This window comes from Staurois parvus, unplaced genomic scaffold (assembly GCF_062004578.1).
Source record: "Staurois parvus isolate SC_StPar_1 unplaced genomic scaffold, SC_StPar_1.0 ptg000126l, whole genome shotgun sequence".
Classification (NCBI taxonomy): domain Eukaryota; kingdom Metazoa; phylum Chordata; class Amphibia; order Anura; family Ranidae; genus Staurois; species Staurois parvus.
Window position 1 is genome coordinate 5,371,770 of NW_028317922.1, and position 15,377 is coordinate 5,387,146.

General features: G+C 40.9%; 1 protein-coding gene across 2 annotated transcripts in view; it reads right to left on the reverse strand.

Annotated features, from left to right (window-relative positions):
- Positions 1 to 3,082: 3,082 nt before the first annotated feature.
- The window catches only part of LOC149467039 (calcium-binding protein 39), a 53,264-nt gene continuing 40,969 nt past the window's right edge, over positions 3,083 to 15,377 (reverse strand). For both annotated transcript variants that reach the window (XM_089672371.1, XM_089672373.1), the window contains 2 exons: positions 6,911 to 7,054; positions 3,083 to 5,324 (listed from right to left, as the gene is read on the reverse strand). In XM_089672371.1, the coding sequence (XP_089528497.1) occupies positions 5,136 to 5,324; positions 6,911 to 7,054 (333 nt within the window). In that variant the 3' untranslated portion in view covers positions 3,083 to 5,135. The remainder of the gene's footprint in view (positions 5,325 to 6,910; positions 7,055 to 15,377) is intronic.

Sequence of the window (15,377 nt, forward strand, 5' to 3'; positions counted from 1 at the left end):
TATCCTTCAACAGAAACGCTCCAATTACTTGAAAGATAGAAGGGTCCCATCAGGCTAAAACCAGCATCCAAAGTCAAGTCTTTGGACCAGACAGCTAAGGTCTGGCAGATGGATAGGGTGGCAATGGTACAGCAGGGCCTACAAGTGAGAACAAGGCTTTAAAGAGGGCTTTCACCAAAAGCTCTTTGAACACTGGAATGTCCATTAATGGGCACAGACCATGTTGTTAAACCAAGGCTATAAAAAAAACTTTCATTACATACTCTAACAGTGTGTATATACTCACAAAGCCACTGCAGCATTTTTTTTGTGTAGAGTGAAATATCCCCGGTTGATCCTGCGTTTAGCTGTCCCTCCCATCTTCGCTGTGTCCCCACTGCAAGCCAAAATTGCGCAGACCAGCTGCTGTCCTCTACGGCACATGCATATATTTGAGTTCCTTTCTAAGCCATTCATTTCCTCCTTTTTCTTAACTGCACAGCCCACATGACTATAAAGTCACACATGTGGGCATATACACAGTGGTAGTGTGTGTGTGTGTTAAATAATTAGGTGCATAACATGTCATACTTTAAAATACTTGTGGAATGGCACTAAACTAGATATATTTCCTACATACACAGAATATAACTGGATACTAACGTTTCTAAGTAAAGTTAATCCAAGGAATATCCTATAGCCTCTCGGGGGATCAGGAAGAAATTATTTCCACTGCAGGAGCAAGTTGGATCATGCTTTGCTGGGATTTTTTTCTTTGCCTTCCTCTGGCTCAACTGGGAGTATAGGATTATAACTTTTTTTTTTTTTTTAATGGGTTAATTGGGTGGACATCTATCTTTTTTCAGCCAGGCTATTAACTACAGTACTTAAAAAAATCTCCATAGGTGACGCTTTAAAAGCCTTTACAGATTAGCAGTTTAGAGTTAGAGGTCTAGTACTAGAATTATTGCTCTCGCGTTTGCGGCAATACCTCACATGTGTGGTGTAAACACCATTTACATATGTGGTTGTGACTTATGTATGTGTTTGTCACTGCACAAGAGCATGGTCTATAAGACCCCACATCCCTCCTCTACAAAAAAAAACAACATCTAATGCTCCTCCCCCCCCCCCAAAAAAAATAAAATGCCCTAGGTCATAAGAGATTAGTTGAGGCCACCTTTCCCCAGCTAATCTCTATGCCCAGCCACTGTGATCACCAGATTGGTTCCACTGGAAAGCAGCAGGAAGCCATCCCTCCCGCCACTGCTAAAAGCCCCACGGCTCATTTCTATTAGAAACAGCAGTGACTGAAGAAAAACTTTAATACCAAGGTTATGGCATCAATCTACAACCTTAACCCCGGTATGCCACTTCAAAACCGCAGCGTATATATATGTATTGCGGTCTTGAACTGGATATATCAAATGTAATTGCTAATACCTGTAAAGAAAGAGCCCTATCTGCAGATGCTGTCTGAACAAAACGAAAGCTAGCGTCAATCATCTTTACCTCCAAAAAAAACACAAATTTGATGTTCAATAAAGATTTATAGGAAGATGTAAAACAGTTTTTTTATATTTATAATTTAAATTTCTCTTCTGCAACAATTTTTAGTCATTTGACTGGCACAGCACCAATCAAGGCTGGCCAGACAGACTCACACTGTAGAGAGCACACATCAGCAGAGTAGTAGAAGTCCCTCACAAGGATCTTTCCTTGCAAATACAGAAGAACAGGGAAAGATCATGTGGCCACATACCAATGCTGCAGGAACAAAGTACTTAGAGGATTTAAAAAAAAAAATAGTGGCCTGATATATGTGATTTATGTGAATGAATTGTGCCAATGAACACTTCTCTGTTTAGTATCACTTTTAAGTATTGTTATGACGGGAAAGCTTGGTCCACTCATTTAGGGTGCCTAAAGACACTAGGTCCAGTGTCCAGGGGGCACATTACAGGCCAGTCCCACTTTTTCTTCACAGCAGGATCCAGGTACAGCTTCCAGGACTAAGCCAAAAACTAGCCAATCCATAAATTGCAAAAATGAACAAAAGTGGCTGGGCAGCAACTTCAGAATCCTGCTAGTAGAGAAAAAAAAGTTGAAAGGTAAAAAGAGATTTGCTTCTCCCAGAGGAAAGAAGACATCTGTTCTCCTACGCCACTAACAAAAAAAAAACAGGCATGCTTGAAGTAGGAAGGATTATACTGGGTCTTCCTTACAGTTCTTGTTTGCCAGGGTCCAATACCCTGAAGGCAGCAGTACATGATTCCTGTGTCCCATAATGTACAATTAAGAAGCAAGAAATCCCTTTAATACACTTTTAACAAGTGGATATATAGATTTCTTTATTACAATAATTGCAGTGCCTTCTGCAAGATGAAGCCACACTTCATGTTAAATGTGATCAATATGGTAAATGCTGACATATTGGTCATAAGATTGGGAACCACAGTGATTGGATCCTGATCATTAGTGGGGTCCACATTGCAAGTGACAGCATGGTTTGACATGTAGCAGCTGTGCAAAGTGTTGACTGGTAACAAAGGGAGCCAGTTTATTAACATAGCCTCAGCAAAGGCCTTGAGGAAAGTTGAGGAATGTTAAATATACAAACTTCAAGCAAAAAGTGGTAATGCTGTTTAAATCTGGACATTCATATGGACTAAGTGAATATAAATGTTTCCAGAAAACACATTTTTTGCTTTAACAACTGTAAAATCCACTGGTTCACACTGAGTGCCAACACAATTTGTCTATGAAGCACATGCTTTAAACAAGTCAATTTACTAATTACCAATTTTGATTCTCAAACCTACTCATTTGATTAGAAATATACAGTATATCTATGTGAAAAAAATATATTGCGCGTAGAATAATATTTTCAACTGGATTTTACATAGATGTATCTTTTTAATGAATTGCAGGTTTGGGATACAAATTGGTCATTAGTTTAGATGCTTGTTGTTTCATTCAATCATATGGGTGTATAGATACTTTAAAAATTGAAATTATGGTATTATCACTGTAGGGTAAATGGAATAGCATGGATCCTTGGAATTAGAGCCCACATTAAATTGTAAACAACAAGAAACATCAGTACACTCCTTTGCTGTACAGTTTATTTTTTTTCTTTACGAATAAGAGGCCAAAAACGTATGTACACAGAGAATCCAAAGAAACCCAAAGCAAATCTGCATGAAGCGCAGTGTTTACCCCTTCACCCGAGGCTTTGGTTGTAGCATTTTCCAGGGAGCATCTATAGAATTTCTGTGAGGGTGGTTGCTTAATGGGAAACAGACCACACGCACTACTACTTGAGCTGCATGCACCAGGCTGAAACCTCCTCACACAAATAAAGATGCAGGGAAAGCATTGTTATCCTTGAAGATTTCCCTTAGCCTATTCATTTAAACCCTAAATTAGCATTTAACCAGATGTGTTCTTTGTTCCAGGTAAATATACTTATTAGACTACCGAACATTGCAATGTTTATTAAACAAGGATACCCTGCTACATTCTCCATCTGCATGCTCTCATTTATAACTGCAGTCATACATATTGCACCAAGCCATCATGCATACTGCCTCACTGAATTATCCAATCCCAGGTGACCTCTCCTCCAGCCACAGAATCTATGGCACAATCCACATGTCATCCTCCCGCACAGTTGGCACAGGTAAGTAGTCATTCTGGCTGGCTGAAGATGCACACAAACCTGCAACATATGTTCTTGGTGGGTCTTAGAAATGCAATGTGTTTGCCAAAGCAATTATATATGAGATTGGGAAAGAGATGTATGTCATGCTGAATTTGGTGTTCCAGGGTGAAGCAATAAATCACATTTAGCCTCATTTCCATTCTCCTCCCTACCATTTGAGAATACATGATCAGAGGCCAAACTTTCTGTAACCTCGCTTCAGTAATGAGGGATTAAAGCAACATATTATGTTCAAGGATGAAATACTGGCTGCACGAGGCTCTACATCAAGCTTAACATTTGTGAAGGACCTCAAATTGATGTTTACATAGCTGCTTTTCATAATAGGACCAAAGGATGAAGTAGCTGAACTGCCTGCCTGTACCCATTTCTCTCTCTCTCTCTCTCTCAGAACACTTGTTCCACTCATGAGCAGTTTACAGAATGGTGCCAACAAGTCAGCAGAAAGTTCCATATCAATGACATAAGATGCTGCTTGTTTTCTCAAACCTCCTCCTATGAGCCTGCTAAAACAGCAAAACACACTTGCCAAGGAAAGCAAGAAAGCAGCTGAAAGGCATATATAATGAATATACACTCATTTTTACATGAATCCCTCTGCATCAAGCTCCTCCACTCCACACTTTTAAAATACATAATGAACGCAGTATCAATCCATTCCTATTCACACCCCTCCCCCTCCCAATCCCCAACATGAAGCGGTCCGTGCCACTCCACAGCATTAGAAATAAAAGCACTGCACTGTTGCATTTTATTGGTTGTTTCTGTTTGAAATCAAGGCATATTGTTGTTTTAAACCTAAGGTACCACCTATGCACAGATTAGATTTTGTGCTCAATCCCTCTGATAAGTTTATGTGCAAATATGCTGATGGAAACCAGAATTTTATGGGTTATTTTTTTCATTTTCTCTGCAAGCATGCCATGCATTGCATTAAAAAAAAATAGTAATAATAATAATAATAAGAGAGAAAAATATTAAGTACATGTATTACCATCTTATCCAAAACCCAGAGTATTAGCTCTACACTCGCTTGAGATTCTACAGCCTCCTTTGTTTCGATGCACTTTTTTTTTGCCCTGATACTGTGATAATGAGCAAGTCTCAATCCCGTGCTGATGCAACATGGAGAATTAGGGGTAAAGAAAATCCGTCTTGCTCTATAAATGTGCAAGGGAGGGAAAGAAAGAACATAAAAAGGTAGTTATGCATTCATTTTAACCACTGAGCTGCAGCAGGATACGTGCAGCACCTGGGTTCTTCCTTCAGGGAAGGGGTTACACTTGGACTAAAACTTCAAATGCAATGGAATAAGGTGAAACTGTTCGGGGGGTAGAAGTGAGGACGTTGCTCGCAAAGTCCACGGGATGCTGAATACTCTCGCAGCAAGCGCTGGGTTTGGGCTCCTCCCTCCTCCCCGCCCCTTTGCACTTCAGGGTTCTTGCTGTGTGGGTCTTTTCAGATCCCGGATCTGTTTCACTAGGTAGGTTTTCTCATCATTAAATTGCTCATCTTCAGTGCGGTCATTCTGAAACTTGCTGAGGAATTCAATAAGCTTGCTCTGGTTCTTTAGGAGAATATCCAGGACAGGCTGTGTTTTGTTTGGGTTGGCTACAAATACCTGTAGAAATGAGAACAGTGAAGTAAATTAAAGAGAAATTATATTTTCAAAATAAAAATATATAGCACAGTAAAGTAAAACAGAGGCTAGACACACATGTAGCGTTCTTCTTGTTCAGCCCAGCAGGCTGAACGGAAAAAGAACGAGAGACCACCATGCTAACACAAGCGATGTTAGTGCGGCGATCTCCCCCATTGAGCCTTTGTGTTCTGACAGGGGAACTGAATCCTGACCCCCCTCCCCCAGAAGAACACTCTAATCTGCACTCGCAACCATTGGCTGCAAGCGCTGATCGCACGCTGGTTTTCCAACATGGCCCTTTGGCAAAAGCTGGTCCTTAGACTGGCTTCTGTCGGAAAGACAGCTGTACACAACTGACAGAACACCAGCCAGTTTCTGTTGAACGGACTGATACTGACCGATATTCGGCCCATGTGTACCCAGCCTAAAAAGCTAAAGGGTGTGTATAAATTTACCACAATATGACAATAGTCCTGAAAGATTTACCTGTGAAATATCACATTTTTTCAATGCTCCATCACCTGACTAATTGTTAGAGTATTGACCAAGTGGTCTCTGCCAATACAGAAAACTGTTGTTCAAGCACAGCCATCATGACTGCCTGCCTTTGACCATTGGTGCTACAAGATTACTTGCGACCATATGGTTGGGACACATTTATTAATACTTTTTACACCTTCTTTACTCTTTGTGGGTAGACACACATATCCTAAAATCAACTGTAAATTGTAATAGCTACCCCAACTAAACCTAACCAGACTGTGCTTTTGCTCAGCAATATAATCATTAGAATACTCCACCCACACCTTTTTATTGGAGATGAGGACCTCTAATGGTTCCCTGACTTTCCCAACTTGTATACGAATTTCAGGTCTGTTACTCAGAAAGTATTGAAACAAGTATCAGAATACCAGTCAAACACCTAGCATTTTCAGGAAATCAGCTTCTAGAGGCTCTCCTAAAAGGTTGTCTTTTTCTTCTGTCTACAATAGATGCAGATTTTCAGTTTAGCTGCACCAATACCTGGTTTAAAATGACATAATAATAGTATGCACAAGTGTTAAATGTGTTTTTTTTATGATTTTTAATTATCTTTAGCCTTTATCACACTGCACAACCAGGAATTCTATTTGGGCTTAGCTTTTTTGGTCACCTTCTGTCTCACTGGATAAAAGTGACGATGCTGATTCACTGTTTAACCTCTTCACACCGGCAGCACACAAATGTGTGGCCTCCCAGCGTCTGGGCCTACACGCCGAGCAGCCACACATTTGCGCACCCTGCGCGCTCCCAGCACACATGTCCGGTACTCACGGAAAGGTCCCGGTGTGATTTTTCGATCAGGACCTTTCCCGATCATGTGACCGCTGTGATGATATGTCACGGCGGTCACATGATCCCTAAACCCCTCCCGGCTTCTGAAACTCTTAAAGGGCAGGGAGGCTTCGGTGGGAAGGGGTTAAAGTGCAGGCCGGAGACGCAGAGGTATGATTACCTATATGGTTATGCACTGTGGCATGCAGTAGCAGAACAGAATTACAGGTATGCAGTAATAATTTTATCACCTTAAACACATGGAAAGCTTCAAACTGAATGTTGCGGCTTTTGTCACGAAGCAGGTTCATCATCAGCTTGAGGTTTTCAGGTTTACTGATATACTTTGTCATGATAGTGAAGTTGTGTCGGTCCAGGAGAAGTTCACCAAGTAACTGCAAAAGGTAGGAGCAATTGGGAAGGGGGACAGGGAAGGGGAAAGTGTGGAAAAAGGTCAAATACGAGAAACAGGTAAGTGAAGAGATTGTGGTATGGAGAGAGTACCAATCACTGAAATTCCAACTACACTTTGATACAAAGAGCAGTTAATAACCATCTATCTACAGTGGGTTTGTGATTTCTGTACAACTTATTACCAACAATACCTTTTTCAAGGGCCTCAAACTATATTGGTCCTTACGGTAAAGCATTGTAAAGTAAGCATATAATACACACACACACACACATATATACACACACACACATATATACATACATACATATACATATACATATATACACACACACACACGTCTACACACCCCTGTTATAATGTCAGGTTTCTGTGCTATAATGTAAAAATAAGAGACAGGAAGATAAATAATTTCAGAACTTTTTCCACTTTTAATGTGACCTATAAAATGCACAACTCATTTGACAAAGAAACTGAAATCTTTTAGGTGGAGGAAGTAAACATAAAAAACTAAAATAATATGGTTGCATTAGTGTGCACACCCTCTTATAACTGGGGATGTAGCTGTGTTCAGAAATAAGCAATTACATTCAAAATAGTGTTAAATAGGAGTCAGTACACACCTGCCATTACTTAAAAGTGCCTCTGATTAAACCCAAATAAAGTTCAGCTATTCTAGTAGGTCTTTCCTGACATTTTCTTAGTTGCATCCTACAGCAAAAGCCATGGTCCGCAGAGAGCTTCCAAATCATCAGAGGTATCCCAAGTATCAATCAGGTGAAGGGTCCAAAAGAATTTCTAAGGCATTAGATATACCATGAAACACTGTGAAGACAGTAATCATCAAGTGGAGAAAATATGGCACAAGGATGACATTACCAAGAACTGGATGCCCCTCCAAAATTGAAAGGAAAAGACTAGAAGAAAACTGGTCTGGGAGGCTGCCAAGAGGCCTACAGTAACATTAGAGGAGCTGCAGGAATATCTGGCAAGTACTGGCTGTGTGGTACATGTGACAACAATCTCCCGTATCTTCATATGTCTGGGCTATGGGGTAGAGTGGCAAGACGGAAGCCTTTTCTTACGAAGAAAAGCATCCAAGCATGGCTAAATTTTGCAAAAACACATCTGAAGTCTCCCAAAAGCATGTGGGAAAACCGTGTTCTGGTCTAATGAGACCAAGGTTGAACTTTTTGGCCATAATTCCAAAAGATATGTTTGGCGCAAAAACAACACTGCACATCACCAAAAGAACACCATATCCACAGTGAAGCATGGTGGTGGCAGCATCCTGCTTTGGGGCTGTTTTTCTTCAGCTGGAACTGGGGCATTAGTCAAGGTGGAGGGAATTATGAACAGTTCCAAATACCAGTGAATATTGGCACAAAACCTTCAGGCTTCTGCTAGAACGCTGAACATGAAGAGGAACTTTATCTCTCAGCATGACAGCAACCCAAAGCATACATCCAAATCAATCAAGGAATGGCTTCGCCAGAAGATTAAAGTTTTGGAATGGCCCAGCCAGAGCCCAGACCTGAATAGGATCGAAAATCTGTGGGGTGATCTGAAGAGGGCTGTGCACAGGAGATGCCCTCGCAATTTGACAGATTTAGAGTGTTTTAGCAAGGAAGAGTGGACAAATATTGCCAAGTCAAGATGTGCCATGCTGATAAGACTCATACCCAAAAAGACTGAGTGCTGGAATAAAATCAAAATGACATATCACTAAACCGGCCCGTTGCTAGTGTCATGTGACCAATCACAGCAGATCACATGTCAATTGCATAGAATGGATGGCTGTGTGTCATGCCATTCATTGTCTATAATTGTGTTGTTAGCTGTGATTGATCAAAAGCAGTCACATGGTACAGACAGGGCCAATCACAGCCCATCTGTATCATGTGATGTGCTTTGCCCAATCACAGCCAATCATAAAAAAAAGACTGAATTAATCATTCAGCAACAAGGGATGCAAATATCAATGAAATACATTGGTATTACCAATCATGTGTAAAAAAAAAAAAAAAAAATCCTGATCACTTGCCCAGAGTAGTTCAATAGTTCAATGTTAGTTCAATGTTACTATGGCAACATTGTATTGCTTTGGTCAGTGTGTTGGAAAAAAAAATAAACAAAATTATATAATAAAAAATAGAAAAAGTTGAAAAAAAAATTAAAGTTCAATTGTTTTTTTTTTTTTTTACATACTGTCACCAGTAAGTGTCCCTGATCACTGCCACATCAGTTATATAATCACGCTGTACTGGACTGGTGACAATATGTAAAAAAAAAAAAAAGTGATTATTTTTTAATTTCTGCATTTTCCAAAAAAATTGTACCAAAAAATTACAAACTCAAAAAAAACGCACCATGCCTCTTACTAAATACCTTGCACTGTCTATTTTAAAAAAAATGGGTAATTTGGGGGGTATTTGAACTATGCTGGCGTTTTCGGGACTCAAGAAATAAGACTGGCCGTCAGTACATTGATCGATTCTCAGATATATATACCATATTTTGTGGATTCTATCACTTTCCAACAGACTAAATAATATACACTACTTTGGGGTATTTTCACCAAAGAAATGTAGCAGAATACATTTTGACCTAAATTTATGAAGAAATATTATTTGCAAAATTTTATAGCAAAAACAAAAGAAAAAAAAAAAAAAAAGAGGTTTTTTCAAAAGTTTCAGCTTTTGTTTTATTTAGCAAAAATAAACTCAGTGGTGATTAAATACCACCAAAATAAAGCTCTATTTGTGTGAAAAAAATAACATTTTTATGGGTACAGTGTTGCATGACTGCGCAATTATCATTCAAAGTGCGACAACACTGAAAGCTGAAAATTGGCCTGGGCAGGAGGGGGGTAAAAGTGCCGGTATTGAAGTGGTTAAGGGTATGCACACTTATGCAACTATATTAGTTTAACTTCCCTCCACCTAAAAGATTTCAGTTTGTTGTTCAACTGAGTTTTACAGTTTATAGGTTACATTAAAAGGTGGAAAAAATATTTAATCTTTGTCTCATTATTTTACACCACAGAAACCTGACATTTTAACGGGTGTATAGGCTTTTTATATCCACTGTGTGTGTATACATACACACGATCCAGAAATATAGGCAACTTTAGATACCCATGTCTCTAGACTACTGAACGTACTGCTGTTTTGTACTGTAATTTCTGCTTATTCGTTCTGTCATCATATGCTCTGTGAAGATTGAACAGATTTGTGGCAGGCTCAACAGAACAACTATTCCAGAGAGCAGCCAAATGTTCCCTCCTGCATATTTGTGGACTCAGAATATTTGCTGATGTATGAACCCTGTACCCTGTATATACAGTTGCAAGAAAAAGAATGTGAACCCCTTGGGATTACGTGGAGTTTCGCATGAATTGGGCATAAAATGTGCTCTGAACGTCATCTAAGTCACAACAATAGAAAAACACAGTCTGCTGAACATAATACTACACAAACATTAGATGTTGCCATGGTTTAATTGCACATAACATGTAAACATTCACAGTGCAGGGAGGAAAAAGTATGTGAGGCCCTAGCTTAATGACTTCTCCCAGAGCTAATTGGAGCCAGGATTGAGCCAACCTTAACTCCAATCAGTGTGATGATATTGGATGTGTTGCTGACAGCTGTCCTGCCCTTAAAAAACACACACCTGTTTTGGGTTTACTGGTTTCAAGAAGCACTGTCTGATGTGAACCATGCCTCGCAGAAAAGAGCTCTCAGAAGACCTACGATCAAGAATTGTTGACTTGCATGAATCTGGAAAGGGTTACAAAAGTATCTCCAAAAGCCTTGATGTTCATGTGTCCACGGTAAGACAGACTGTCTACAAATGGAGAAAGTTTAGCATTGTTGCTACTCTCCCTAGGCGTGGTCGTCCTGTAAAAATGACTGTAAGAGCACAGCGCAGAATGCTGCATGAGGTAAAGAAGAATCCCAGAGTGTCAGCTAAAGACCTACAGAAATCTCTGGCACATGCTAACATTTTTGTTGACACATCTACAATAAGGAAAACATTAAACAAGAATGGAGTACATGGGAGGACAGCACGGAGGAAGCCATTGCTGTCCAAAAAGAATATAGCAGCATGTTTGAAGTTTGCAAAAGAGCACCTGGATGTTCCACAGCACTACTGGCAAAATATACTGTGGACAGATGAAACCAAGATTGAGTTGTTTGGGAAGAACACACAACACTCTGTGTGGAGAAAAAAAGGCACAGCACACCAACATCAAAACCTCATCCCCACTGTAAAACATGGCAGAGGGAGCATCATGGTTTGGGGCTGCTTTGCTGCCTCAGGGCCTGGACGGATTGTTGTCATTGATGGGAAAATGAATTCCAGAGTTTATCAAGACATTTTGCAGGAAAACGTACGACCATCTGTCCGCCAACTGAAGCTCCGCAGAGGGTGATGCAACAGGACAATGACCCAAAGCATACAAGTAATTCAACAGAACAATGGCTGCAACAGCACAGAATACGCCTTCAGGAGTGGCCCAGTCAGAGTCCTGACCTCAACCCGATTGAAATGCTGTGGTATGACCTTAAGAGAGCGATTCACACCAGACATCCCAAGAATATTGCTACACTGAAACAGTTTTGTGAAGAGGAGTGATCCAAAATTACTCCAGATCGTTGTGCAGGTCTGATCTGCAACTACATGAAACGTTTGGTTGAGGTTATTGCTGCCAAAGGAGGGTCAACCAGTTATTAAGTCCAAAGGTTCACATACTTTTTCCTCCCTGCACTGTGAATGTTTACATGTTATGTGCAATTAAACCATGGCAGCATCTAATGTTTGTGTAGTATTATGTTCAGCAGACTGTGTTCTTCTATTGTTGTGACTTAGATGACGTTCAGAGCACATTTTATGCCCAATTCATGCAAAACTCCACGTAATCCCAAGGGGTTCACATACTTTTTCTTGCAACTGTAAATAAGCAATAAGCAGTTTCCATTTTATTGAAGAATGCTGTCATTTGTTTATGTTCACTGGGGGGGAAAATGGCAACACCACTGATGCAGGGTATATGACAGACTGATTACTGTAAAACAACTGCTGCTGAGTATACACCCATACTACTTTCCACAGAGGTGCAGCTGTGCATGGTAGCCAATTAGCTTCTAACTGCAGCTTGTTCAAATAATTTTTGGCAATAAAACCTGGAAGCAGATTGATTCTATGCAGAGCTGCTTCAGATTTTGCATTCTCCAGGTTTAGTAATAATAAAAAAAAAAAAAAAAAAAAAAAAAACCCCACACACACACCCCACAGTCTGGAGGTTCAACACTATGGGATAAACTCCATTCGGCAGCAGTCTCTGCCCCCTACCCCACCTGCAGTGATAACGTTTTATAACTTCCAATCGTGGAGTTCAGGATTGTCTTTGTGTGTGTTAGGACACACATTGCTCTCACCTGTACCTTGCCTCCACACAAACATCACTCCTTAGTCTTCATGCACACTGGATGTTTTTACAGCGGCTGTTTTTGGCTTTTGATGTTTTTTTCTACAGCCAGTAAACCCCCCAGCATGTTATCCTATGTGTCCATGCACACATAGACTGTAATCAATGTTTTTGGCAGGGACTTTTTTTTGGCTGGAAAAAACCCAGGACTAGTGGGTTTCTACAGGAGTTTTTTAGCTTTTAAACGCTCTAATGCTGAAAAATGTGGCAAATGGCAGCAAACCGGTGTTTTTGAACTTTTTTTTGACCAAAACAAATAATTTATTTTGGTAAAAAAAAAACACACTGAAAAATGCAAGAGCAGAAACACGGCGCTAAAAGCTAATGCAAAACCGGTAAAAAAAAGCTGAAAAACTTGCGTTTTAAACGCGACTTTACGCAGCTAAGGTTACCAGCGTTATCAAAACGTCCAGTGTGCATGAGGACTTATTCACAAGAGCAGTGAGCTGTCCCTTCAATCCAGACAGCATCAGAGACAGTGTTACACCAGCAGAGTATGTGAATTAACTCAAAGACCATTCTGCAGTGTATGTGTATTAACCTCGGAGTAAAAAGTCCCCACAGAAGGAGTGTTAATCCCTCAGTCCCCCAGCTTACAAGAGTTAACCCCATCATTGACCTGTCTGCAGTTTATGTGATGTGCTTCAAAACCATGTGCATCAAACCCCAAGTGATGAATATTCAGTGTCTGTACATAAACTCCTCAGTGACTTCTCCCCAGTATATAAGCATTAACCCCTTAGAACCCAGCCCCCACTCAGGTGGCTTAACTCTCCAGTACTCATTCCACTGCACATATATGGTAACTCCTTAAAGTGGTTATAAACATCATGATTTGAAATATGAACAAAGCATAGCCCTCTATAGTGTGTGCTTGTCTCAATCCAGAGCACCAAGTGTCATTTTTGACTGCTGCCTAGTTCCTCTGCTATCAGCATGAGTCACTTCTGATAAGTTTTCCTGACACCAAGAGAAAAATGATGACAGGGGAGGGACCTCAAGCCGATTAACATTAACTTAGCTCTGCTCTTGTGTGCTGTGTGAGGGGAGTGGGTCTCCCTTCCCTCCAATCAGCTCGCAGAGCCTTGAACAACTGTAAAGAAGAGAATACTACAGATAAAAAGGTACAACTTATGTAGCAGGAATGATTTCATCTCTGTGTATCACCTGAGGCCAGTCACTTCACTGGGTATATGTAAGGGTTTACAACCACTTTAACACCTAATACTCATGCCATGTGCATTCCCTCCTCATTGCTCAGTCCCCAGACATGAATTTCAAAGAGGAGCTCCACCCAAAAGGGAAGTTCTGCTTTAAAGACAGGTCTTCACTCCTCATTAACCGCTTCCCGTCTGTCCTATAGCAGAAGTACTGCTACAGGGCGGCACGGGTGTGCAAAATGACGTATATATACACAATTTTGCAGTACAGGGTAAGGGGCCTACCCGCGCTGCCATTTGCGGCCTCGGCTGTCAATCACCCGGTCACGGCCGGTGATTGCCGAGCATCTCCGACGGGGGGAGAACTGTTTTTGAACAATACAGTTCCCTCCCCTGTCAGCTCCTGCACACTGCTTTGCATGTCTGTGTATAGCAGACTATGGGACCATTCAAAAATAGCAGCATTATTCGAGCATGTGCAGTTGGCACCCGGTTGTGAAGCTGCAAACTATTACAGCCAGGTGCCCACACTGAAGATACCAGCACTGGGAACACCAGACGGCCGGTGAAACAGACCGAAATTCAGCAACTTTCTAAATTGTGCTGTCTTACTATGAGCCAAGTCCAACAAGGTGCATGCTGCCTTCTGGACTTCTCTTATTTAAAACTACCAGTTTTACTGAGTACCGGGAGTGCAGATATCGCTATTCTCCGAGCGATCTGACAGAAGAGTTTTTCACACAGCAGCAGCTCTGCCTGCCCCTAGTCTCCCCTCTGCTGCCCGTTCACAGAAGGCTTTTTAGTTTGTAAATGAGCTAAAATAATACAAAACGCTCTGTGACGGGAGGAGAGGAGAGGCAGCCAGAGCAGCTACAATGGGCTCCGTAGCTGCTGGAGCGGAGACCAGGAGGACCAGTGTCAAAGCGCCAGACATATGACAACAGCTGTACTCCTGCAGCTCAGTAAAGATGTAAATTAAAAATATGGCAATATACCTTATAACCTCTGTATTACGCTCCTGTACATACAGTCATGGCCGAAATTGTTGGCACCCTTGATATTTTTCCTGAAAATCAAGTATTTCACACAAAAAAGGTATTGCATTAACACATGTTTTGCTATACACATGTTTATTCCCTTTGTATGTATTGGAACAAATATAAAACAGAGGCAGAAAAGCAAATATGACATAATGTCACACAAAACCCCAAAAATGGGCTGGACAAAAGTATTGGCACCCTTAACTTAATATTTGGTTGCACACCCTTTGGAAAACATAACTGAAATCAGTCGCTTCCTATAACCATCAATAAGCTTCTGACACCTCTCACCCGGAATTTTGGACCACTCTTCCTTTGCAAACAGCTCCAGGTCTCTCTTATTGGAAGGACACCTTTTCCCAACAGCAATTTTAAGATCTCTCCACAGGTGTTCAATGGGATTTAGATCTGGGCTCATTGCTGGCCACTTCAGAACTCTCCAGCGCTTCTTTGCCATCCATTTCTGAGTGCTTTTTGACGTATGTTTGGGGTCATTGTCCTGCTGGAAGACCCAGGATCTTGGACGCAAACCCAGCTTTCTGACACTGGGCCCTACAGTGCGACCCAAAATCCTTTGGTAATCCTCAGATTTCATGATGCCTTGCACACAGT